At 43.2% G+C, this 27507-nt stretch overlaps 2 protein-coding genes across 2 annotated transcripts in view; one reads left to right on the top strand and one right to left on the bottom strand.

Annotated features, from left to right (window-relative positions):
- The window catches only part of NRG4 (neuregulin 4), a 186047-nt gene that overhangs the window by 117873 nt on the left and 40667 nt on the right, over positions 1–27507 (top strand). The gene's annotated exons all lie outside the window — the stretch shown is intronic.
- FBXO22 (F-box protein 22) lies at positions 505–26269 on the bottom strand. The gene is made up of 7 exons (XM_018066094.1): positions 26022–26269; positions 25490–25628; positions 15683–15770; positions 14727–14822; positions 12595–12759; positions 5208–5373; positions 505–2481 (listed from the first exon to the last, which is right to left on the bottom strand). Exons 1-7 carry the CDS (start codon positions 26165–26167, stop codon positions 2064–2066), a joined length of 1218 nt encoding a protein of 405 aa, XP_017921583.1. The 5' UTR covers positions 26168–26269; the 3' UTR covers positions 505–2063.

The following is a 27507-nucleotide window of genomic DNA, read 5'->3' as shown; positions in this document are numbered from 1 at the left end:
ATCTTTAGTTTTTTTGTGCTTGGGTCAGTTTTTTCACGTGATCATTTTTCCGGTTTCACAAATGACTATACAACAGCTGCCATTCTAAAAATTTAATATGTTCTTTTAGCTGAAACAGTAACTTTTCCTTTAATGCTTGCTTTTAAGACAAGCCTTTCAAAAACAGCTAAATACTAATATTCAGAAATATTCCATTGCAATCAAACTTTTCTTTGGACTTTCTTCAAGAACTAATATTGAGGATAATCATAATTTAAAGAAACTTTAAAGTATTTTCATCATTCATATAAACAGCAGAAAGAAAATCTTTTGGAGCAAAAATTGGTTATTAAAAACAGAAAAGTGTGAATGTTCATATATTTTGATTTCACTTACCTTGCAAGTTTCCTTCTATCCTGTTAGAACTACTGACTGTTACAAAAGGGCCATACATTACATCATACTGCATTAGAATATGCTAATACAGATGTCCTATCACAAAGACCTGGGAAAAAAACAAGTGGCTTAGGCAAGACTGATTTTAATTTCTGTCTTGTAAAACAGCCTAAAGAGAGGCAGTCCAGATCAGTTATGCACTTCAACAAAACACTGTGTGGATACTGTTCTGTGTGGTTCTCCTCCACAAAACAGCGTTGACTCTGCTGTGGAGTCTAAGATGGCTCACTCTCACACCCACTTCTAAGCAACAGCACCGAATAAAGGAAAGCAAAACAAAAACGGTCATACTGTTAAAGGAAATATTACCATTTCCCTCACATTCCACTGCCCTGAACAGTCATACTTGCAAGGGAGCCTAGGAAATGTAGTCTTTATTCTGGTGTGCATGTGCCTAGCTAAAAACCAAAGGTGTTATCTGTGTGAACAGGAAAGAATGGTATCAGGAGAAAACTGGTATTCTCTGCACCTATTTTGATATATTTACAAATAATTAGAAATTTAAACTTGACAGTCCTGTTACTGGAAATGTGCCAGGATTTGCTAGCTGACAGACACCATCATTCTGGGTTTTCCCCTTAGTTTCCTTTACTCACTCACTAAAAGTGCTGAAGGAGATGGTGGAAGACAGGGAAATCCACCATGCTGCAGTCCATGGGGTTGCAAAGAGTTGAACACAGCTGGGCAACATAACACAACCACAACTATCTGAGTTTCCAAGGTATGTTATATTGGTATAAAATCAAAGAAAGGTGATGTAATTGCCTGATCTGCCAACTAGCTATATAGAAGTAGATGAAAAAAGAATCTTCCGATGCGGTTTTTTTTTTTCAATCTCAACACTGATGTTTATTTGCTGGTGACTATGCCCTGAGGGCTACAGTGAGTGACTAAGGTCAGCAGTTACTCTTCAAGGACTCTAGCACACAAAGGCAGCAGCTGATACCCAAGTGTGACTCTAGCCTCGATCCTTTGTCCATGTTGCAATGTCTTTATTGAGGGAAAAGGAAAATGTTTTCCCTTATAATAGAATATGGATTAGTCTTGGCAGTTCATTTGACTAAGCAACTTTATAGAGTACTAAAATGAAACAGTTCTTTAATACTTATCAAGTAAAAAGTCAGTGATAATTTTGTTACAGCTTCTGAAAAGCATGGTGAAACTGTAAAGCAGAGAAAAATTGATCAAGCCGTCTGTATAGTTTTCTCTTTTATTAAGGAAGAAAAAAATCTTCATGATTCTGCTGAAAGATCATCTCACACTGCAGAGGTAGTCATGGAATGTCTCAGCTCTCCTTCCAGTGATGGGTCCTTTCTCAGTCTTTCCATGCAGAAGACTATGTCAAGTCCTGTCATACAGCAGTCACACAGCCTGGTGCAATAGTCATAATCGGTTCGCTTGTGCCTGATGCAAAAGTTCTCAACTCTGGGTCCCCGTTATGTTATATACAAAGTTATCCTTCCTCTAATACATTAAAAACTACCAAAAAAATCTTTAGAGTGTCAAAGCTACAAAACAGATACATATAAAGTTTCTTCTGTCTGAAATATACACCTCCCAAGTTTCCATTTTCCAGAAAAGGCAGAGCCTACAAGTTATATATTGTGAAAGCCACTTTACAGGTGGCTTTACTTAGATGACCCAAGATGAATCAGTGCCATTATTGTTGTATAGCTGTGAAATAGATCATTGTAGTTAAACTCATTACATTTCTTCAATATAAAGTTCCCAGTGACTATGCGATCACATCCAATTTCTCCATTTCCAAAGAAGCCAAATAAAGGAACACTAGGAAAAAACTTTCTAAATGCATCAGCCTCCACATTCTTCTTGGCTCTGTAATACTGAGAGCCCCTGCCGACGCATGCAAACATGAAACCGATGGTGTTCTGCTCCGGAATGTTCGCTGCCTTGAGGCGCTGCATGGCAGCGTCAGCAGCCTTCTCGTCGTTGACATCCTCGTTGAGAAGCACTGTGGCACCCTGGACTTGCTGTCCACTAAATGACAGTCCGACCACACCAGTGGCATCAATGTCCAGGGGGCTCCTAGGAAATGAAATCAGAAAAGTGGCAACGTGTCATGAAACACAATTCAGGTTTACAGTGTGGAAGAAAGCAAGCTCCTCCCAATTCTCACTGGTTGAGCAGTGCCGCCTTAATTTACGGTTAGTCTGAGGTGCTCTCTCCCCGACCAGAGGTAAGGTAGAAAGGGTTAAAAATGAAACTACTGAAATTAATACAATGAAAGAATGCAGAAGGCAGATCTGTGGAGAAGAAAGCAATTATTTCTTCAGTCACAGATACAAAGGGGCCAATGCATCACGACAAAGATTTCTAAAATCCAGCCTGAGCTTTAGAGGGGCACAGAGCATCCTCACCTTACCCTCTTCCTTAAAAAGGAACCTTACAACTTTACTCATATATACAATGCTGAAGCTTTTGGCATTATTTACAGCTTCAGTACCTTTTTGTCCCCTACCTCAGCTTGTCAAATTTTAAAAGAGGTGTATTAAATATTCACTCATGAAGGATAATTTTATTAGAACCCATAATTCCAGAAGTTTTAGCTCTCTTCTATTTGGTCCATAAAGAAACAGGTTACATTGCTGTGTCTTATTTATTGCTTTGAGCCAATAATTTAGTTTAATCTGAAGGGAAAAATCATATATTTTGTTTCTATTTACCTGGCATTTTTTAATATAAATACTTTATGGTTACTAAAGAAAATATAAACAGTGTTAATAAAGTTGTTAACACCCACTGGGGGAAACCAAGCAAGTACCTTTTTTTTATCAGGCTTAGCAACATCTAAGTCTGTGAACTGGCAGGATTCACTGGGTTAATAAGAAACTGAGACTTAAAAGGCTTAAGCAGTAAGTGCCTTAAGGCTAACCAGTGGCAAAACCAGTTTCTGAGGGGCAGAATCCATCTTCTGAGTCTGCTGCTGCTCCTTTAACTTTATTACATTTCCTCGTCGGTATACAATGGCAACAGGTGTCTCCTGCCTAAAAGAATTAGTCATCTTTTTTTCAGAGGGAGAGGGGTTTATATCTGGACACCATTAAAATGAAGCACTGATAGACACTCAGTGACTTCCCTTACTCAATGACACAGTGTAAAGACCACACTAATGGGTCACGTAAAAGGTAATGATTGCTGGAGGGTGTATTTCCCCATATTAGGTATAAAGGGTATATTATATACAGGCAGCCATGCTAAACTAACTGGCCAGCATCTCAGATGTTACATGTCTGAATGAGTTGGCATTTCAAAGATAAACTGTAAGTTAAATCACCACTGCCCCATCTGTATATAATTTAAAAGTAAAAGACAGTAAGGAAGATTAAACAAGAGGGGAAATAGCCCACAGACAGCTACCAAGAATCAGGTATACTTATGCATGAAATCCAGTGCTCAGAGTTCACTGCACTTGGCTTTCCTCCCTTCTTCCTCAAGTTCCAAGAAACTCAACTTAGCATCTGCTTTCCCTGACCTGTCAGTGCTGACAACCAGGATGGAGATTATGACTAGGATGATTTAAATTGCTCTTAAAGATACTGATCTCTAACAGTCTGTCTCCATGTCACTGCTCTAGGATCCAAATACTAAGAATGAATACAGAAATAACGAGGTCTGCAGGAAATATTTGGGGTCGGGAGGAATGTTTCATTTTCTTCCTTTTGGGAACAGCTGGTATTTATGTCCACTTAATCAGCTGAAACTCAAAATACTACATACTTTCATTGGAAATGGAAAAGTAGTAATGGTTCAAGATAGAAGAGCAAATATTTTTATCTTTGAAAACAGACGCCTTAGTAATAAAATCAAAGAGATATCATTTTTGAACTTGAAAAAGCCTTTCAAAAGATCTAGTATGTATTTCCCAAAATGTGTTCCAAGTAATATTGCTTATACATGGAATCTGAAAAAATGGTACAAACGAACTGATTTACAAAACAGAAATAGTCACAGATGTAGAAGACAAACAGGGTTATCAAGGGGGAAGGCGGGGTATAAACTGGGAGGCTGGGATTGACACACACACACTACTACATATAAAGCAGGTAACTATATAGCGCAGGGAGCCTGTTCAACACTCTAATGGCCTAAATGGGACTAGAATCTTAAAAGAGTGGATATATGTATCACTGATCCCCTTTGCTTATACCTGAAACTAACACAACATTGTAAATCAATTATACTCCAATAAAATTTTTTTTAAAAATCTAATACAATATTTTAAAAAAATGTGTGCTGAATAATACCAGTAGGCCTGCAAGATGCTTTACGTACAAAAGGTTCTGTGGCCAAATGTATTTAAGAACTGCCACAAGTAACAGTATTACCCTTCCCTCTAAAAGATCCAAAGTACTGAGCACAGTACTGGAGGCTCCAAGAAGTTTTACCACAAAGCTGTGCTACTGAACCACACATTTCCTTTAGAGGAGAACAGAACCAGAGAGGAAGTGATATGCGGCAGTTACAGAGTGATGGAGCCATCAAGGAAATGCAATAAACAATGCAGAAAGTCAATTTTAAGGAGAGTGTAAGTCCAACTAAGAATAAATTCCTAAAAGGATAACATATGTAAGTTTTGTTCTTCAAAGATAAGCAGAATTACGTTGTGTAAGCCCTTCAACCTATGTCTATTGCAAAATGGAATGAACTATTAGCAATCCTTTAAACATGATTTTTTAAAAAACCCAAAGTAATGTAAAGCTGAGAACATAACCCATCACATGCAGAAGAAGCCAAAAGCACATCAGACATACTTTTCAGAAGTCAGTGATGCCAGGTTGTCCACCTGGCCTCCAGCCAAGATGACATTCATATCACTGAACGTGCTGACGACTCGCTGCAGATAATCACTGGCTCCCACCTTACAGCAGTTATAGCCAAATACAAGGACCACACGAAGCTCAGGGTTATCGACAAGACCTGCAGAACAACGGAGAGTGACCATTTTAAAAAGAGAGTCTCTGAAAGAAATCCTTAAAAAGGAATTGTGAATTATTTTTCAAAATGAAATGTTCTTGCTAATATCTTATATGCCTAGTTAAGTGCAACTTAGTGTGTAAGCTGTCAAGTCTTCCATTTTTTTTGCAAGCTCTGCTGCTGCTAAGTCGCTTCAGTTGTGTCCGACTCTGCGACCTCACAGACGGCAGCCCACCAGGCTCCCCCGTCCCTGGGATTCTCCAGGCAAGAACACTGGAGTGGGTTGCCATTTCCTTCTCCAATGCATGGAAGTGAAAAGTGAAGGTGAAGTCACTCAGTCGTGTCTGACTCTTTGCGACCACATGGACTGCAGCCTGCCAGCTTCCTCCGTCCATGGGATTTTCCAGGCAAGAGTACTGGAGTGGGGTGCCATTGCCTTCTCTGTTGCAAGCTCTAACATTACTCAAAACCTTTGCTATAATTAATTTTTAACCATTAAGAAAATTAAATGGCTATTTGAAAATAATATAGTCAACATTCAACACAAATAAGGAAGTAGCTGTGTAACTGAGCAGCATCCCTTGGTGGGCCTGGGTACAAGCCATCTCCACTCAGGCCGCCACCTGGCATGGGAGGGAACACTGGTTTACAGAACAGAGTTAGATGCAGTGGGAATTTAAACGTCCAGAGAAAATGAGACGCCACTAACCACCTGTGGAGGGTTGAATGTGATCTCCCCACCACATTCCCAGGAACGAAGAATGTGACCTAACTTGGGAAAAGGGTCTGTGCAGATGTGATTAAGGATCTTGAGATGAGATCATCAGAATTGTCCAGGTAGGCCCTAAATACTACACAAGTATCTTTACTAGAGAACAGACAGAAGAGGCAATGTGACCTCAGAAGCAGGGACTGAAACGATGCAACCATAAGGAACATCAGTGGCACCAGAAGGAGGAAGAGAAAAGAGATCCCGCCCCCGCAGCCGCCAGAGGAAGCAGCTCCACCAACACCCTGACTGCAGCCTTCTGGCCTTCTGCACTGTGACAGAATAAATGGTGCTTTAAGCCACTGAAGTTTGCGGTAATTTGTTACAGCAGCCTTAGGAAACCAAAACACCATTATAATACAGGCCTTATCCACATATTCCAGGAGAGAGAAGGTGGATTAACCATGGGAAACTCATTCCAAAGCAGGGAAACACTCAATTCTGGAGCCCTTCTGGGATGTAATTCTGGAATGAAAAGCAGCTACCACTAGAGGGCAGCACAAGCCGGCCAGGAGGCAGGGCACACACATCCCCGACAAGCTCCCAGGCTTTCCTATGCGCCTCTGGCACCCTGTTCATAGACTATCATCAATTTAAAAGCTGACAAACAGCTGGCTCTGGGGCAGGAAAAAGAAAAAAAAATCAAACACCTGACCCCCCATTCGAGTATCCACTGACTCAGCCAGAGGACTTCCATCTTCACAGGATAAAGGCTGCCTGAAGTAAAGCTCACTCAAGCAGACTGGGGTGGGGCGGAGGTGAACGACCAGTTCCTAACACGAAGTAATGACTTCTCTAGGGAGACTGCCTCTGGTCCATTTCTAATTCTCTCCACAGCGCATCACTGCTTTGGAGAGTAAGAAAGTGCCCCATGGACTGTCGCCTGCCTAGGGTCCTCCAACCATGGGTTTTCCCGGGCAAGAATACCTGAGTGGGTTGCCATTTCCTCCTCCAGGGGATCTTCCCGACCCAGGGATCGAACCTGGTCGCCTGCACTGCAGGCAGGCTCTTTACTGTCTGAGCCACCAGGGAAACCCACATTGCAGGGAGAGTAAGAAGAATATTAGTAAAAGCCAGTACTTTCAAGACCCCAAACCATTACTAAAGGCTCTTTTTCTCCACACAGACCAGGCCAGCAAATTTTCAGAAAATGTGGGTTTTTTTTTTTTTTTTTCCCAGAATGACTGTTTAGAGTTAGAAGAGGCCTGTGGGGTCAACAGTGTAGTCTTATTTTACAAATAAAGGCTGCTAATCTCAAGAAAGTGACTGGCCCAGGACATCTTAGCAGACTAGACCCACATCTCGACTCTCAGTTTTAAGTTTCAGAAACCTAAAGACTTCTAATCTCTCCCCTTCCTACTGTTTTCTAAGCTCTAGACTCTTACAGTTGCTGACTAGGCACCACCCTCATTCAGCCACTGCATACCCAGTGCTTTCAATGTCTTCCTCCAGTGGTCTCGTTCTATAGCAGACCACGCAAACACACTAATTTAGAAACCAGACTCACTTCCCTCCACTGAACTTAGAGAACAAGTCCACCGTAGCCCAGGCTGGCTGCCTGTCAAGGCAGACAGGTCTCTATCATATACCGGAAGGAAGGTTCAAACGCCACGCCACTCAACATTGAGAGGTCTAAGATAAACAAGCCTGAGAAGATGACCACCCAGCTCACTTTGAGGTAAATCCTGGCACTGCCTTCAGTCCTGCCTCTGGTGAAACGAGGGGGTCCTCTACTCGGTACAAGTGTCTCAGAACTTTCAACTTCAAGAAAGCGGGCTAGCCATCTTCCCAGCTCTGATGTTTGCTGGGCAGACGACACACTCAACCAGTGATCTCCAGTTCCCTGTTCCTGGAAATCCAGCAAGAGACGGAAGTCAGCAGACTGAGTGCCTGAAGGGCGCGTGGGCTACCCATTCCTTTGGCAGCCCTAAACACTGTTCAGTTGCACACAGCGCTCAGTGACCAGACCTCATTGGTTTGGATCCTACCACTGTTGTTTTAAGGAATCAGAGTTGGGGTGATGCCACTGGTGTTCATAGAGAGACATGGTACAAAACAGCTTGAAAAACTCAACCTATTTACTGTAAGGGCATATGGATCCACTAGAATTTATCACAGTTCTCGGAAGACTGCGTCGAGTTCTACTTCTGTCCCGGCTCGGCAAACCTGCACCTCAGGTACTACCCATGGCCCTGGCTGCCCCATGCCCCTCCTACACGCGAGCCTCAGCTCAGAATTCCTCCACAGACCGTCTACATATCTTTTTTGTAAGCTGCCTTAAATTCATTCTGAAATAAGGCAGAATATAAATTCATTACAGATATGATCAAGCTAGAAGGTTAAAAGGAAAAAACTAAAATCTAGACACCAAGACCAGCATCAGATTCAGGAAAGCCTACTATGAAGAACTATTCCAAAGATTGGCCAGAACTGCCTGAAAAATCTCTAGGTCTGTGTGTTCAGATTTCTATTCTTTTTAGAGAAACCTCTTTCTGAAGACAGCTCTTTTAAGAACTATTTGAAAGTGATATAATCTAAATGCATGTAGAGTGCCGATAATTACTTTAAGCAGGTACACAGCAAGCAACAAAGATTCACAGCACAGGGAACAATGCCCTGGTCGCTCAGCTGGTAAAGAACCCGCCTGCAATTCAGAAGACCCCAGTCCGATTCCTGGGTCGGGAAGATCCGCTGGAGAAGGGACAGGCTACCCACTCCAGTCTTCTTGGGCTTCTCTGGTGGCTCAGCTGGCAAAGAATCCGCCTGCACTGCGGGAGACCTGGGAATCCCTGGGTTGGGAAGATACCCTGGAGAAGGGAATGGCTGCTGGGAGGGACATGCTGGCATCACGTCAGTGTCAACCATGAATAAGCAACATCAGCTGCTGAACCTCCTTCCCCTCCTCCTCCAATTACTGTGCCAGCTCCTGTTTCTTCAATCACCTTTAAATTACCTGGTGTTCCCAAATTTCCATCTGTGGTTGAGACCATTCTCTTGAGCTTCAGATCCACGTATTAACTGTCGAATCAATGTTCCCATCTCAGATTCAATGTGTCCAACTCAGAGCTGGTAATCTGGCTCTTCTGACCTCTGTCCCCGTCTATTCCGCTCCTCAGCATGCCCACCGTGGCAGAAACTCAGGTAACAACACTGTCACCATCCTCATTTTCAACTCCCAACATTTTAATCCATCACCTCAACCTCGATTCCACCTCGAAACTTCATCGTGAATCCATCCATGTCTCCACAGCTCCACTTGCCACAACCACAACAGCCTCTCTTGTGTCCCTCCAAACTGATCACACCACAGCCAGAGGGGCAGTTTCAGAAGACTTAGCTGGCCGTGTCCCTCCTCTGCCTCGAGTCCCGGCTTGCCGCTGCCCTTATGTATGTAAAAATCCTTAGTGTGTCCCTACAAGGCAGAGCCGGCCCCAGCCTGCCTCCTGGCTCACACCACACTCCCCCACCTTCCATCTCATCGTTCTCCAGACACACTGGAATTCCTTACATTTCATAAATGAGCCAGTGGCTGCACAGCAGTCCCGAAGGTGAGCTGCCAGGCTCTTTCTATTTCCTGTCCTTTGATCTGTTTTTGTCCATAACCTGGAAAGAAGGCACAATACTTCTACGATCCTCTTCCTGACTCCACATGTGAGGGACCCCTGCCCACTCCAGTTCACTCCTCCTCCGGGCTCTGCCCAAATGTCACTTTCCCAAGACCCCAGGGTGGATTAAGTCCCGTGCTTATGTTTCCCAGCACTTCAGTGCGTCCACTCGGTGACACTCACACATCGGTGTACTGCATTCAAAGTCGGCCTGGCCTGCTGAACGGGGAGCCCCAGGAGGCATCTCCACAGCCCCGCACATGCCAGACTGGCGGAGGAGCTGCACACGAACAGTTTCCAATGCACCAACACTGGCTGTTACGGAACATGCGTGTTTCTGCTTTCACTTCCAAAGAATCAAGTGCTGGCCCATCTACACGTGTATATCTATAGATTTTTTTTCATTCCAGAGACTATTTTTTAACACGGGGTGGATACCATACATATCTCAGAACAACCTGTGTCTCTTTAGGGTTTCACTTGTGGTTCAATCGGTAAGCAATCTGGCTGCAATGCAGATCGGACTTTGATCCCAGGTAGGGAAGACCCCCTGGAGAAGGAAATGGCAACCCACTCCAGTATTCTTGCCTGGGAAATTCCATGGACCGAGGGGCCTGGTGGGCTACAGTCCATGGGGTCACGAGAGTCGGACACAACTTAGCGACTAAACCACCACCACGCCTCTTTTAAAAAACGTGCCATTTTTGTAAGTTCTTCAAAAAGAACGTAACCAGGGTGTGTGGCCGCCGTGTGTGTGTATTATTTATGTGTATGCCGCTGCTAAGTCGCTTCAGTCGTGTCCGACTCTGTGCGACCCCGTAGACGGCAGCCCACCAGGCTCCCCTGTCCATGCGATTCTCCAGGAAAGAGCACTGGAGTGGGTTGCCATTTCCTTCTCCAATGCATGAAAGTGAAAAGTGAAAGTGAAGTCGCTCAGTCGTGTCCGACTCTTCGCGACCCCATGGACTGCAGCCCACCAGGCTCCTCCATCCATGGGATTTTCCAGGCAAGAGTACTGGAGTGGGGTGCCATTGCCTTCTCCTATATATATATGTATATTTATATATATAAAGTAATATGTCCTGGGAGGGTGGGTCTGATTATGACACACCCTATGTACAAGGTCTACAAGGACTAATCTCATGCGAGGTCCCTGCCCACAGAGACACTGCCCATCTCGCAGGAGGCTGAGGGGGCTTTGTTTATTCACCCCAGGCTTTCCACACACCACCTTCTACTCAGAGCAGCCAAGTCTACAATGCAGAGGAACACAGCCCAGGTGCCAAATCTGGCCCCCTGCCTTTGCATAGAGAGTTTTACTGGAACAAAGCTGATTTTTGGTGCACTGTCTACAGCTGCTTCTGTGCTCCAATGGCAGAGCTGGATAGATGCCACTAGGCTGCGTGACTGGCTAAGCCTGGAACAGTCACTGCCTGGCCTTTAGAGAAAGTGTGCTGAGCCTGTGGACACTTGCAGGAACGGGGTGCCGTCCACGGCCACAGAACATGGCTGACGAGCTGCTCTGGGTGTCTGGCTCAGGGCTGCAGGCTGGCGCTCTGTGGAGAAGGGGTGCCCACATCCCAGCCTCCAACCACTCCCTCCCTGCCCACCTCAAATGCCTTCATCTTCCTGTCCACATACAAGGCAACAGTCCAAACAGAGAAGTATGAAAAACAGTACGGGAAAGAATAGAGATTAGCATCTCAATCTAGGCAAAGCCTGTTTCCAGAAGGTCATGAACAGCATGAAAACAATGTCTTGGAATAAGTCAAAACTCTTGACAGCAAACAGTTCAGGGAAAGGACACCAATAAAATCACGTCACAGAGCAGAAGAATGCGGGACTCTTTCCATCAGTTTTCTGATTCTTGTACTTAGAGCCACAATGCAAACAAGGTCTAACACAAACCTAATAACTATTTGATTATAAAATAGATGGTTACTCCCACTCAAAATTTTGAGTCTTTCTTATAAATGGACAAAACTAGGCCTCTAGCTTCAAGCAGCACTACCACGAAGACCTCGACCATGGATCCCCAGGCTGCTTTAAAACAGAAGAGAGCATGCCCAGGAGGCACCACACTCACTTCCGGACAAAAAACAAGAGACAGCAGACAAGAAGAAACCACAGGACCTTCAGCAGAAGCACCGAGTCAAAGGCCAAACGAGCTCCCCCAACAAGTTAGCCCCAATCAGTTCACCCGCAGAGGTAGATGACAGGCCTTAGCACTGCTTTGCTTCAACAGTCAGTTTAATGCTTACTATATTAAATTAAGCTTTCTCATTAGTGCTTAGAAACTGAGCCAACCCTTTTTATCAACTCTCATGCATGACCTGTCTACATCAGCCAAGTCTCCTGCCTGGTATTTCCTAGTAAACCTTTGTCTGACAGACTTTGCTTTAACTTATACTATCTCTAAAACTTATCAAATTCATCACACTTATTTCTTTCTAATTAGTCGATACTGAACTAACCTGTACCTTCTAGTTTTTTTTTTAAACAAATGCTTATTACTATCACAAAAGAGAAATAAAACCTTAAACTTTTCACCTTCAAAAAACAAAACAGGACAAAATGATAAGAAAATATTCAAAGAGGAAGAAGTCCTTCAAAATTTAATACAAGTGAGTTTTTATCAATGGAGTATTTGTGGAAAATTCATCTCTAGTTCTCTCAGGTTTTAATGTAAGTGAAATAACTTAAAAAGTGGATCAAAAATATTGCACCAGCCTCTGTTAATCACTAGTTTGAACTGTCCACATCTGCAGTAACTTGTACTTAATTCAGACTCTCGGGAACAAACAAAATCAATCAACAATATGGGCAACTAATGGTAACATAACAACTTACCTACTTCAGTGAGTTGATGCCTTTCTAGTGTTAATTTCTTTGGATCCTTAATAAAATGAAAGGGCTTTATTTTTATTCCATCAATTTGAGGAAATAATAGAGCAAAACCAGATTCTCCAATTTCTATTTCCTGAGGTCGATTGCTACGTGATCCTATTGGTGTCACTAGGAAAGAAGTTAAACAATTTTGTGAACAAATTCAATGAAGACAGACATTTCAGCTCATATAAATTACCCAGCCACACCTAGGTAACTGTGGCTTAGTTTACTAGCATAATCAATGAGATAATAGGCCAATACCCAAGGAAAAACTTCTCAGCTTTCACATTTTTAGAAGTATAAGGTCATGATGCCTACAGTTTACTCTCAAACTATTTAGAAAGAAATGTTTTCATAAACACAGAAGAAGCACATGTTTTTCACAATGGTGAACTAGATGAAGGCATATGGGTGTTTATTGTACTATTCTATTATTCTACCACCTTTTCTATAGATTTGAGGTTTTTCCAAATAAAAAGTTGGGGAGGTAGTAATTATAACTTTACAGCAATTCTACTTCAAAAAAAGTTATCACCAATGGCTGTTTTAGAAATAGTTACTAATTGTAGCCTAAGAAAAAGGAATCCAATCAGCTGTCGTGGTGGAAGCGTTGCTGTGACAGGTGTGGAACTGGCTCAAAGACAGCACTCAGCTGCAGGGGAACAAGAATCAGCGGGCAGAGTGGAGTGGGTCCAGGTCCCGAATAAAGGGAGCGGGAATGATACTCCCTCCCAACATCAAGATAACACGGGAACTTAGGGAGAAAGATGTGCAATGCTCTGAGTGTGAGAGGAAGACTTCAGGTAGACTGCCCACCCCTCACTATGGGGTCACGGAGGCAAGGGTGTCGCCCGGGTCTGCCTGCCCTCTCCTGTCGCTGACCCCCAACTCAAATTTTAGACTTTCTACCTGGTCGTGCTTTGAAGAAGTCACAGCAGGCAGCATGACTGCCCGCACAGAGGCCCAACAAAATTATGTAAGAACTCAAAGCTGTTTCTATAGACGCATTTGATAATAACTAATAATGGGTAACTAGATCACTCATTTAAGCAAAAATTAAGAGTTAAAATCAGTCACTGCCATCATTTTTCAATCCAATGAGAAACAAAATTTGTGATGACGGGGCTGATATAATAATATAGGAGTAGGAGGTAATTACACGAGACAGTTCCCATCAACCATGTATTTACCCCTACTTGCCTGTGAGCACTTGAAATCCTTTGTACTTCCTTGCACAGAACTTAATATCCAATCAAAAGTCTCTCAGTGAAGATTAAAAATGCCAGTTATGGAGTACTACTGAGTGCAACAAAGTAAAGGATCATAGCTACCATTTACTCACTGCTGACTACACGCCTCTGGTCTAAATACTGCACGTGTGTAATTCACTGACTGCTCAGACTCTCTGGGAAAGGTACTGTCAGTCACCCCATGTCAGAGATGGGGAAACTGAAGCTCCATGAGGTCAGTGAACTCGCTCAACGTCATGCAGACACTTGAGTGGTACAGCTGGGGTTTCCACCCGGGGATCGGAGCCACTGGACCATGATGGCCTCAACAGGCTCTCATTCCCACACGAGCTAGAGAACAGTCAAAAATAATTAAAAGTAGCAAACATTCACCAGGAGCAAACCTAGAAAAAAACTTCACGCTATAAGCTTCAAAGAGTGGCAGCCAAGGAGAGGAAGAGAAGTGTCTGAGGCAGGTCAAAGGCAGCTCCTATCCAGGCCAACCTCACCTCCACCCACCAGGAACAGTTCTGGCTGAACTGCCAGGAGTGAGAATTCTCACTAATACTTTCTGATTTGAAGAGAGGAGGAATGAGATCTTTGTCTTCCTCTGAATGGCTACTGGGAAGATATGAATTATTAATACACACAGCTTATATGGACAACCCTGAGACTTGAAAATATTAACCACAGTAACCTAAGGAACATGAATGTACGTCAAATATAACTTGAAGGTATATAAGCCTAACTTTATTGTACTTTGGATGGCCAAAAACATAAATCTGCTTTAAGCTACAAATAACCCACCGATCCATAGGACCCCATATTAATGAAAGGCAGGAAATCAAGTTGGTATTCTCTTACCTACAATTCCTGGGGTCACAATCCCAAGGACTTGGCATTGTTTTGGGAAGAGCTTCTCAAGGGCAAACGCTGCTTCCATAGTAGTTCTTTTCCTGGCTGCAGTAATACAGAAGAAGATTATCCAGGTCATCCACTTAAGGTCAAATTTGATGAGGAAAATAAAAGCAAATATTACATTTTAAGTCACTTTACACTAGAACACATTACAAGGACGTCTAAAAGCTTTGATTAAAAACAAAAGTCGTGTTTTGTTGTTGTTGTTGTTGTTGTGAGTCCCTGTTTTATATGTTAAATTCTAAATCTGACCTTCAGCATTGCCAGTTTGTCTTTTCCAGTTGTTCACATACTGCTTTTGCTTCAATGACATCAGCAGTAGCAGCTGAATTTCAGATTTACTATTGTTTCTGTTAAGCTGATATGAAATCATGACTTTTCTAGAGCACAGTCATCTGGAATCAAATCACACAATGATAATCCACTGAGTCTTAACTCTGGGGTCAGTGTGCCCATCACGGGACACCGTCTGCCTCTTCACTTAGGAGGCCAAGAAGAATGCACAGTCCTGCCAGAGAATGACCATTTGGTAAATGCTCATCCAACGCAATGAAAGGCTTGAACGGCCAAAGACAGACATTCTGTTTTAATAGTAAAAAACAAATGCCTGCACATGCAAGTATTTCAAAATGAGGAAACACCTTTCCAAAGAACTTGTGTCAACTGTACCACAAGGTTTAGAATCTCTGGATAGAATCTCTGAATCTTTAGCCTGCAAGGTTTGCAATCTCTGAAGCAAACGGTTCCTCAAAAGTTCAGAGACAACTATATTCATGCATTCTTCAGGGAACAGGCCCAGAGCCTCAGAAAGGCAGTAACTCTCAGGATGAAAACAGTACCTAGCTCCAACAGAGGTACATAAGGAAGCGAACAAATCCACAACTTTCTCCTTTGATGCTCACCTCTCTTATGGCCACGACACTCCTCCAGATTAATGAAATTTTCCGAATCAGCCATGTAAAGAACTGTCTGTGGTAATATATGGACATTCTGCAAAGGAAAAAAGGAAACAAACAAACAAAAAAAACAGAATTTGATCACGCAAGTCTACAGATGCTTTTGTGGAGCTTTCAAGTTCTGCCCTGACCCAAACTGCTGCTGCCCTACCTTTCTTCAGGTCAGTGCTGGTGTTTTGAGTCCATCTACTCACTCATTTTTCACTTACGCTCTTTCATTTTCAGTTCATTCATCTGTTGAACATATATTATTTCTTCAGGTCACATTCATTCCAGCCTGACTGAAGAAGTTCACTTTCACAATAATTTAAGCTCTTAGACAAAAACATTAAGTACCAGCAAAAGATTCCACTGGCTTTATGTGAACAGGTATCACAGCAATAGAAACAGCTCGGCAACAGAGGAAAAGAATACAGACTTGCATCGCTCCTCTTTTCTTTGCCAATTAGATAATCCAGGCCTTCATTTCTGGCTTGCCGACTAGTTTCCCACAGGAATCTCTCGCTCACCATTATCTGGACAAGCTCACTTCTGTCTTTATCCTTCTGCAGCTTTCTTCCTTTTGCTGAAGATTGTTTTTCTCCTAAGAAAGAGCTACGTGCCGCACTCCACAAAACCTTTCCTAGACTTCCTAAGGACCTCTGCCCTCGTATGTGACACCCCTGACATCCTGAGGACCTCTGCCCTCGTATGTGACACCCCTGACATCCTGAGGACCTCTGCCCTCGTATGTGACACCCCTGACATCCTGAGGACCTCTGCCCTCGTATGTGACGCCCCTGACATCCCAGTCATTCCTGCTTGTGCCTTATCTCTTGTGAGGGACAGCTGTAAGCCCTTACAACCTGGGCTTATTCAGACTCATGTTTTCCACCAAAATACATATAACAGACAAGTGGCAAGACAGCTCAACTGAATGAAAAGGGTGAACATAGTTTTCCTCCTAAGCTGGTTACTTTCAAAGATTTTTACTATCAAAATGGAAGGAAGAAGACAGCATTCAGCAAAGCCTCAATAGCAGTTAAATGAAAAAGAAATGCGGATCTGGGAAAGTTAGGTTGTTTTGGAGCAGATTCCATATAGACAAACTCAGAAAAGATACTGAGACAATGATGACCCTGTAGTGGCCTCAGGGCTGGAAAATTAACTATGGATATAGTTTCCGTGGTCCACAAGGCATCTTCAAAGAATATAATTTGGGGGAGTAGGGGGCAAGATAACAGTAATAAGACCTTCAGCCCACATCCTACCACATAAACTCCAAATTTACAATTATTTACAGAGGAACTACTGATGGGAACAACCTCACGACTAATGGAAAAAAATTTCCTCAGCTGAAGACATACAGCAGGAATCCCCACGAGAAGGCAGAAGGGGGAAACCGGAGTAGGCCACACCCTGAACAGGCAACCTACAGATGTGAGGGTAATCACAACTGCAGAGGCTGTCCCCAGGGAGCAAGGGATCCGAGCCCCACACTGGACCCCCAGCCCATGGGTCCTAAAGCCAGGCAGATGAGGCCCCAGAACCTCTGGCTCCGAAGGCCAGGAAGGCTTGTGTACAGAAGAGCCAGAGGGCTGGAGGAAACAGACTCTATTCACAAAGGGTGTACACAAAATCTCACATGCTCTGAGTCCAAGCGCAGAGGCAGTAATTTGAAAGGAGGCTGGGTCAGATCTTGGAGAGCCTCCTGGAAAAGCAGGAGGCAACGAGGACTCTCCCCTAGGGACAGAGATGCTAGCCGCAGCCATTCTGGGGAGCGTGTTCTACCAGGAGGACCCTGATGCCGCTAGCACCACCGTGGAGTCCCTCCTCCAGCCTATGAGTGCCACGAGCTTACCTACCTACCAGCCCTGGTCCTCCCTCGGCCACAAAGCCAACTTCACTGGAACCCAACTCCACCCGCCAGCAGCTGGCACCTCCACATGAGCTCCTGGCAGCCAACCGGGCTTGGGGGCCAGCCCTGCCTACCAGCACACCCACAGCAGTCAGCTCTGCCACAGGAGATGAACCCTCGCAGCCCACATTAGGGGTACTCCTAGAGGATACAGCTCTGGTGATCAGAGTGAACTGTGCTTCTGGACCCCCTAGGCCATCTCCTGCTTCTCCAAGATCAGGAAGCGTAACTGATCTACCTGATATAAAGAACTAAAAACAGAAAATCAGGAAAAATGAGGTGACAGAGGAGTATGTTCCCAATGAAGGAACAAAACAAAATCCCAGAGGGAGAACTAAGTGAAATGAGGTAAGCGATCTCCCTGATACAGAGCTCACGGTACTGATCATAAAGATGCTCAATGAACTCAGGAGAAGAATGGATGAACACAGTGAGGAGCTCAAGAGTGACTTATAAAGAACCATCAGATCTGAGAAATACAGTAGCTGCAATAAACTTAGCTACACTAGAAGGAATCAACAGTTGATTAGACGATACAGAGAAACGGATGAGTGAAGTAAAAGAGTAGTAGAAACATCTCAAGCTGAAAAGAAAAAGAAAAAAAAAATCTTAACTGACAGTAGTTTAAAAAATCTCTGGGATAACATCAAGAGTACTAACATTCACATTATAGGAATCCCAGAAGTTGAGGAGAAAGAAAGTGACAAGAGAAGTTACTGGAAGAATAATAGCTAAAAACTTCCCTAACCTGGGGAAGGAATATCCAGATCCAGAAAGCACAGATCCCAAACAAGAAGAATTCAAAGAGGTCCACACCAAGGCACATGATAATTCAAAAGGCAAAACTTAAAGCGAGACTCTTAAAAGCAGCAAGAGAAAAACAACTAGTTATGTACAACAGAACTCCCATAACATGGTCAGTTGACTTTTCAGCAGAAATTTTGCAGGGCAGAAGGGAGCAGCAAAGTATGTTCGATGTGATGAAAGGAAAAAACCCACACTCAGGAGTAGTCTATTCGGCAAGGCTATCATTCAGATTTGAAAGAGCAATAAAGAGTTTCACAGACAAGCAAAACCTGAGTTCAGCACCCCTAAGTAGAATTTACAAGAAATGTTTAAGAGACTTCTCTAAACATCTCACCTGGAAATATAAACATCTAGAAGGAAAGTTAAAAGACAAAAGTAGAGTAAAATCATCAATATCCACAAAAAGTTGTTAAGGGATACAGAAACCAAAAAAAGGGAAACTACGATGTCAAAAATAATTAAGGCTGGGGGTGGATGCACGTTAGTTTGAATGTGTTCAAACTTAAGAATCACCACCTTAAAATAATCACACACACAGAGGACAAAGGAATCCAAACTTAACACTAAAGATAGTCATGACATCACAACGGAAGCAAGCAAAAGAAGGGAAAAAGGAACTACATCAACAATCAGAAAACAGTAAACAGGGATAAGTACGCACTTAATCTATTATCACTTTCAATGTAAATGAACTAAATGCTCCAAACAAAACACACAGACTGGCTGAATGGGTAAAAAAAAATAAGACCCATATATATGCTGCCTACAAGAAACTCACTTCAGATCTAAAGACGCACACTAAGAGTAACGGGATGGAGAAAAAGTGTTCCATGGAAATGGATATGAAAAGCAAGACAGGTAGCACTACTTTGATAAAGAGATTGATACCACAAGATATGACAATTGTAAATATATATGCACCCAGAAAGAGAACACCTAAATACATAAAGCAAACAGAATCAAAGGGAGAAAGTGCCAGTAACATCACAATAGTTGGGAACTTTAACACCCCACTTATATCAGTAAACAGATTATCCAGAGAGAAAATCAATAGGAAACACTGGCCTTGAACAATACATTAGGACAGATAGACTCAACAGATATAACATATAGAACGTTCCATACAAAAGCAGCAGAATACACATTATTTTCAAGTGTACCTGGAACATTCTCAAGGATAGATGATATGCTAGGCCACAGAACAAGTCTCAATAAACTAAGAAGTCAGAAATCATATCAAGAATCTTTTCGGACCACAAGACTATGAGACTAGACATTAACCACAACGAAACAAAACACTGGTAGGCCAAATATGCAACTAAGTAACCAATGGGCAACTGAAGAAATCAAATACCTGCTGACAAATGAAAATGTAAACACAACCCCAAATCTGTGGAATGCAGCAAAAGCGGTTCTAAGAGCTAAGTGTACAGCAATGCAAGCCTACCTCAGAATACAAGAAAAGCCACAATTTAAAAACCCTAATCTTACACCTAAATGAACTAGAAAAAGAACACAAAAAACCCAAAGTTAGCCGAAAAATCATAAAGCTTAGAGCAGAAATAAATGAAATAGAGACAGTAAAATCATAAAAAAAGATCAAAGAAACTAAGAGCTGGTTCTGTGAAGATAAAACTAAAAAACTAGCCATACTCATCAAGAGAAAGAGCCCAAATCAATAAAACAAAATGAACAAGGAGATATTACAACTGACCCCAGAGAAATACAAGAAGATTCAAAGAGATTACTATGAGCAACTATACGCCAACAAGATAAACACTTAGAAGAAAGGGATAAACTTCTAGCAACACATAACCTTCCAAGAGTGAATCAGAATGAAACAGAAAATATGAACAAACCAATTACTGACAATGAAACTGAATCAGAAATTTAAAAACTCCCAACAGACAAAAGTTCAGGACCATAGAGCTTCACCAGTGAATTCTATACCAAACATTTAGAGTTAACACCTACTCTACGCAAATTATTCCCTAAAAATGAAGAGGAAGAACGGCTTCCAAACTCATGACATATACCCTGTACCAAAACCAGATAAAGACACCACAAAAAAGGAAAAATACAAGCTAATATCCCTGATGAACAAAGATTCAAAACTTCTTAAAAAAAATCAGCACATCAAATTCAATAATACATTAAAAGAGTCATGCACATGATCAAGTGAAATTTATCCCAGGGATGCAAGGATAGTTCAATGTATGCAAATCAGTCCATGTAATACACCACATTAACAAAATGAAGAATACCTGGTCATCTCAATAAATGCAGAAAATTTTTTGACACTACTCAGTGTCCATTTATGAAAATAACTGCACAAACTGGAGACAGGGGGAACACACATCTACATATAGGACAAAAATCACACTCAACAGTGCAAAGCTGAACGAAAACATTTCATAACATAAGGAAAAAGACAAAGATGCCCGCTCTTGCCACTTACTCTCAACATAGTACTGCAAGTTCCAGCCGTGGCAATCGGACAAGAAAAAGAAACAAAACGATACAAATTTGAAAGGAAGAAGTAAAACTGCCACTGTCTGCAGATAACATACTACTACACATAGAAAACCCTTAAGACACTACCAAAAAAACTATTACAGCTATTAAATGAATTCAGTAAAGTTGCAGGATCCAAAATTAATATACAGAAATTGGTTGTGTTTCTATACGCTAACAATGAACTATCAGAAAGAGAAACAAAGAAAATAATCCCCAAAGAATAAAATAACTAGGAGTAAAATAACCAAGATTTAAAGGACCTACACTCAGAAAATCTTAAGACACCGATGAAAGAAACTGAAGATGGCACACGTGAACAATATCCTGAGGTCACCAAATGCAGCGACACTGTGAAAACGACCATATGCCCCAGTGTCATCTACACAGTCAGCGCAATCCCTAACATACCAGTGACATTTCCACAAAACCACAACAAACAACCCTAAAATTTGTTCTGATTACTGTAATATCGTTTGAAATCATGGAACATGATACCTCCAGCCTTGCTCTTTTTTCTCAAGGTTGTTTTGGCTATGCAGGGTCTTTTGTGTTTCCATACAGATTTTAGAAGCTAAAATCAGAACTATCATTTGACCAGCAATTCCACCTCTGGGTATTTTTCTGAAGGGAAAAAAAACAAACCTATTTTGATAAGATATATGCTGTAAAGAGCAATATTGCATAGGAACTTGGAATGTTAGATCCATGAATCAAGGCACATTGGAAGTGGTCAAACAGGAGATGGTAGGAGTGAACATCGACATTTTAGGAATCAGCAAACTCAAATGGACTGGAATGTATGAATTTAACTCAGATGACCATTATATCTACTACTGTGGGCAAGAATCCCTTAGAAGAAATGGAATAGCCATCACAATCAACAAAAGAGTCTGAAATGCAGTACTTGGATGCAATCTCAAAAACGACAGAATGATCTCTGTTCGTTCCCAAAGCAAATCATTCAATATCACAGTAATCCAAGTCTATGCCCCAACCAGTAACGCTGAAGAAGCTGAAGTTGAACAGTTCTAAGAAGACCTACAAGACCTTTTAGAACTAACACCTAAAAAAGATGTCCTTTTCATTATAGAGGACTGGAATGCAAAAGTAGGGGGTCAAGAAATACCTGTAGTAACAGGCAAATTTGTCCTTGGAGTACGGAATGAAGAAGGGCAAAGGCTAATAGAGTTTTCCCAAGAGAATGCACTGGTCATACCAAACACCCTCTTCCAACAACACAAGAGAACATTCTACACATAGACCTCACCACATGGTCAATGCCGAAATCAGACTGATTATATTCTTTGCAGCCAAAGAGGGAGAAGCTCTATACAGTCAGTAAAAACAAGACCAGGAGTTGACTGTGGCTCAGATCATGAACTCCTTATTGGAAAATTCAGACTTAAATTGAAGAAAGTACAGAAAACCACTACACCATTCAGGTATGACCTAAATCAAATCCCTTACGATTATACAGTGGAAGCGACAAATAGATTCAAGGGATGAGATCTGATAGACAGAGTGTCTGAGGAACTATGGATGGAGGTTCATGACACTGTACAGGAGGCAGGGATCAAGACCATCCCCCCAAAAAAGAAATCCAGAGAGGCAAAATGGTCATCTGAGGAGGCCTTACAAATAGCTGTGAATAGTAAAGAAGTGAAAGGCAAAGGAGAAAAGGAAAGATATACCCATCTGAATGCAGAGTTCCAAAGAATAGCAAGGAGAGATAAGAAAGCCTTCCTCAGCAATCAATGCAAAGAAATAGAGGAAAAGAACAGAATGGGAAAGACTAGAGATCGCTTCAAGAAAATGAGAGATACCAAGGGAATATTTCTCACAAAGATGGGACACAGTAAAGGGTAGAAATGGTCTGGACCTAACAGAAGCAGAAGATATTAAGAAGAGGTGGCAAAACTACACAGAACTGTACAAAAAAGATCTTCACGACCCAGATAATTACAATGGTGTGATCACCAACCTAGAGCCAGACATTCTGGAATGTGAAGTCAAGTGGGCCTTAGGAAGCATCACTATGAACAAAGCTAGTGGAGGTGATGGAATTCCAGTTGAGCTATTTCAAATCCTGAAAGATGATGCTGTGAAAGTGCTGCACTCAATATGCCAGCAAGTTTGGAAAACTCAGCAGTGGCCACAGGACTGGAAAACGTCAGGCAATGCCAAAGAATGCTCAAACTACCGCACAATTGCACTCATCTCACACGGTAGCAAAGTAATGCTCAAAATTCTTCAAGCCAGGCTTCAACAGTACGTGAACCGTGAACTACCAGATGTTCAAGCTAGAAAAGGTAGAGGAACCAGAGATCAAACTGCCAACATCCACTGGATCATGGAAAAAGCAAGAGTGTTTCAGAAGAATATCTACTTCTGCTTTATTGACTATGCCAAAGCCTTTGACTGTGTGGACCACAACAAACTCTGGAAAATTCTAAGAGATGGGAATACCAGACCATCTGACCTGCCTCTTGAGAAATCTGTATGAAGATCAGGAAGCAACAGTTAGAACTGAACATCGAACAACAGACTGGTTCCAAATAGGGAAAGGAATACGTCAAGGCTGTATATTGTCACCCTGCTTATTTAACTTCTCTGCAGAGTACATCATGAGAAACACTGGGCTGGATGAAGCACAAGCTAAAATCAAGATTGCCGAGAGAAATATCAATAATCTCAGATATGCAGATGATACCACCCTTATGGCAGAAAGTAAAGAAATAAAGAGCCCCTTGATGAAAGTGAAAGAGGAGAGTGAAAAATTTGGCTTAAAGCTCAACAGTCAGAAAACTAAGATCATGGCATCTGGTCCCATCACTTCATGACAAATAGATGGGGAAAGAGTGGAAATTGTAATAGACTTTATTTTCCTGGGCTCCAAAATCACTGCAGATGGTGACTGCAGCCATGAAATTAAAAGACCTTTGCTCCTTGGAAGAAAAGTTATGACCCACCTAGACAGCATATGAAAAAACAGAGACATTACTTTGCCAACAAAGGTCCATCTAGTCAAAGCTTTGGTTTTCCCGTAGTCATGTATAGATGTGAGAATTGGACTATAAAGAAAGCTGAGTGTCGAAAAATTGATGCTTTTGAACTGTGGTGTTGGAGAAGACTCTTGAGAGTCCCTTGGACTTGGAGATCCAACCAGTCCATTCTAAAGGAAATCAATCCTGAACATTCATTGGAAGGTCTGATGCTGATGCTAAAACTCTAATACTTTGGCCACCTGATGCAAAGAACTGACTCATTAGAAAAGACCCTGATGCTGGGAAAGACTGAAGGTGGGAGAAGGGGACTACAGAGGATGAGACGTTTGGATGGCATCACCGACTGAAAGGGCATGAGTTTGAGTAAACTCCACAAGTTAGCGATAGACAGGGAGGCCTGGCATGCTGCAGTCCATGAGGTCACAAAGAATAGGATAGGACTGAGTGACTGACTGAACTGAACTGATGCACTGCAGCATTATTTACAATAGCCAAGAGATGGAAGCAACCTAGGTGCTCACAGAGATGAAATGGATATAAATGTGGTACACTTATACCTAGACAGCGTTTTAGAAAGTAGAGACATCACTTTGCCAACAAAGATCTGTATAGTCAAAGCTATGGTTTTTCAGGTAGTCATGTACCGATGTGAGGACTGGACCATAAAGAAAGCTGAGTGCAGAAAAACTGATGCTTTCAAATTGTGGTGCTGGAGAAGTCCAAATTCCTTGCACTGCAGAGATCAAACCAATCGATCCTAAAGGAAATTAACCCTGAAGATTCATCGGAAGGCCTGATGCTGAAGCTGAATCTCCACCTCTTTGGCCACCTGATGTGCAGAGCCTATTAACTGGAAAAGATCCTGATGCTGGGAAAGACTGAAGGCAAAAGAAGGGAGCAGCAGAGGATGAGTTGGTTAGATACCATCACTGACTCAATGGCACTTTGAATAAACTCTGGGAGTTGGTGATGGACAGGGAGGCCTGGCGTGCTGCAGTCCATGGGGTCGCAGAGTCAGACACGACTGAGCAACTGAACTGAATTGAAAATGCCCAGTACGTGGAGAATGGTCAAAGAAACCATGGCACATCCTTACAATATGCAGTCATTAAAATTGGTATTTATAAAGTCTTCATGCCCCAAGCAAATTTTCCCTAAATTACAGAATAGCATCACCAACTCAATGGACATGAGTTTGAATAAACTCCGGAAGTTCGTGATGGACACGAAGGCCTGGCGTGCCTGAACTGGAAGCTGTGCTTAACTCTGTGACCCCATGGACTGTGGCCCGCCAGTCTATCCATGGGATTCTCGAGGCAAGAACTGGAGTGGGCAGTTGCCATTTCCTCCTCCAAGGGATCTTCCCAACCCAGGGATCAAACTCAGGTCTCCCGCATTGCAGGTGGTCAACTTACCGTCTTGAGCCACCAGGGAAGTCAGACCATATATGAATTGTTTTATAGTATTTAATCTCAACGACTGACCCACCAAACTTGCAAAGAACTGTACGCGACACCCCTTACTTGCCTCAAGCTCTTCGGCTACCACGCGGACCAGGCAATGCTGCGCCAGATGGCAGGGATCCGCCGAGAGCGCGGAGATCCAGGTCACATTCCGATGAGTCCGCAACACTCTGCGCACACACTCCCTCCATAAGCGACACACGCTGGGGACGCACACGCACAAAGGACTGTGAACGGACGTTCACTTCCCTTTCTCCCGCAGCTCTCTCTGTACAGACCTCCCTCCGCTCGCCACCACCCATAACCTCAACAGCAGGAGATCGCTACGGGATCCCGAGTCCCCGGGACGGCGAGGCGTGTAGCACCGGTTCGGAGGCAGAACTGGGGGCGGAGAGAACCGTAGGGGGAAACTGGCTCCTCTGGGAAGGGTCCCCGGGAGCACTACGGCAGGTAGCGCTGGGGTATGGGAGCGCCACCTGGGACACGGGGTCCGGAGCCGGGGTCAGCCCTGGGTCCCGACGGTACCCGCCCACCCGCCAGCCCAGGCAAGCCCGAGGCAAGTCCCGAGGTCAGCTTCCCGCCGCCTCTGCCCTCACCCGGCCACCCGCAGCAACGCCTTAGCAGGCAGGAAGGTGAAGACACGCTCCACCACCTCCGCTAGGTTACTCAGCACGAAGGTACTTCGCGGGTCTGCGGAGGAGGAGCCGCAGCAATCGCCGCCGCCGCCGCCCACCCGCTCCATGCCTCACCAACCCCACCAACCCCACCAACCCCACCGGGAAACAGTACGGCGGCTCAGAGGGAGCGGCTTAGACAGGGCCCCCGGCGCACTGAGCAGGCGCGCGCGCCACTTCCGGCCGATCCGGGGAGACGGAACTGCTGCGAGGAAGCCCACGTGACTCCAGGCTAATACGTTTCCGGCGCTGGCCTTGGATGGCAGGCAGGTGTTTGGAAGGGGAGATTGGCGGACTTAGTAGTCCCTCGGGGTAGCAAAGTCGGACAGGACTGAGCGACTAAGAACAGAACACACAGAGTCACGCGTCCTGTAATTCTTCTGGGACTTTCCCGGAAGCTTCACGCAGTCAAACTAGATCCACCTCGTTCTGTGCCGCTCACTGCTCTTGTAGCCTCATTTCCAAGTCTTTCATGAATTCTTGGAGTCAGACTAGAGAGTGTTGTATCAGTCCTTACAGTCCCAATGTCAGTTAACAACAGCATGAGTCTGATTTTTGAACAGATAGCATATCATTTTAAAAGTATGAAAATACCTTTATTCAACACCGTGTAACCTCAAGTTCTGAACCTGTAAATCAGCTTAGAGTACCTACCATTGCTGTGAAACCACGCCCCAAACAGCATTAGTTCCCTGCCTATAGCATGAGATTCACCTGGGAAATACCTTGGCGCGTTCTTGATCCCCATCGCAGGCTTACTATGCGGGCTGGGGCCAGCAGTCGGAGTTTCAGCTTTACTGTGATTTAAATTTACCCCTGATGCAAGTTCAAGTTGAGAACCACAGACAGAAAAAATGTAAGCACAGCAGATACTGCTGTCTCCCCAGGGAACACCCACTCCTCCTGTAGCTTCCTTGCTAACAAGGCCCTGATCTGGTGCCCAGCTCTTGGCTGGTAAATGTGGTAAGTCTAAAAAGAGCAGGTCTCAAACATTTTGACTTTAGGACTGCTTCACATTCTTAAATACTGATAACGCCAAAGAACTTCTTTATGTGGGTTGTAACTGTATTTATCATACTAATTCACTTAAAATAGTTCATCACACAGAGTAACATGAAAAAATAACCTTACCAGATCTCCACCCCACTCCCCACTATTGCATAGAGTAGCATCTTTACATCTTATAAACCTGTAACTACTGACATTAGTTAGTATTAGACAGCTGGATCTGCTTCTGAATTCAGTCTGTTCAATATCCCATCTGTCACATCATGTAGCCTCTGGAAAACTCCACTGTACACTTGTGAGAGAATGAGAGTGAAAATATCAAATAATGGTTTAGTGTTGTTTTGACCTTAAAAACCTCCTAAAAGGGTCTCAGGAGTCTCCAGAGTTCTCCAACAAATTA

Source organism: Capra hircus, chromosome 21, assembly GCF_001704415.2.
Source record: "Capra hircus breed San Clemente chromosome 21, ASM170441v1, whole genome shotgun sequence".
Lineage (NCBI taxonomy): Eukaryota > Metazoa > Chordata > Mammalia > Artiodactyla > Bovidae > Capra > Capra hircus.
Note: the sequence above shows the minus strand (reverse complement) of the source record. Positions and strands in the feature narration are given on the sequence as shown.

Bases quoted from the DNA above. Each gene is read 5' to 3' on its own strand.
- FBXO22 (XM_018066094.1), bottom strand. From the start codon at position 26,167: ATGGAGCGGGTGGGCGGCGGCGGCGGCGATTGCTGCGGCTCCTCCTCC. The intron at 5,374-12,594 runs GTAAGTTGTTAT...GTTGTTCTGCAG, and splicing joins GCATCAACTCACTGAAGTAG to GTCTTGTCGATAACCCTGAG. The intron at 2,482-5,207 runs GTATGTCTGATG...TTCATTTCCTAG, and splicing joins GCATCACTGACTTCTGAAAA to GAGCCCCCTGGACATTGATG.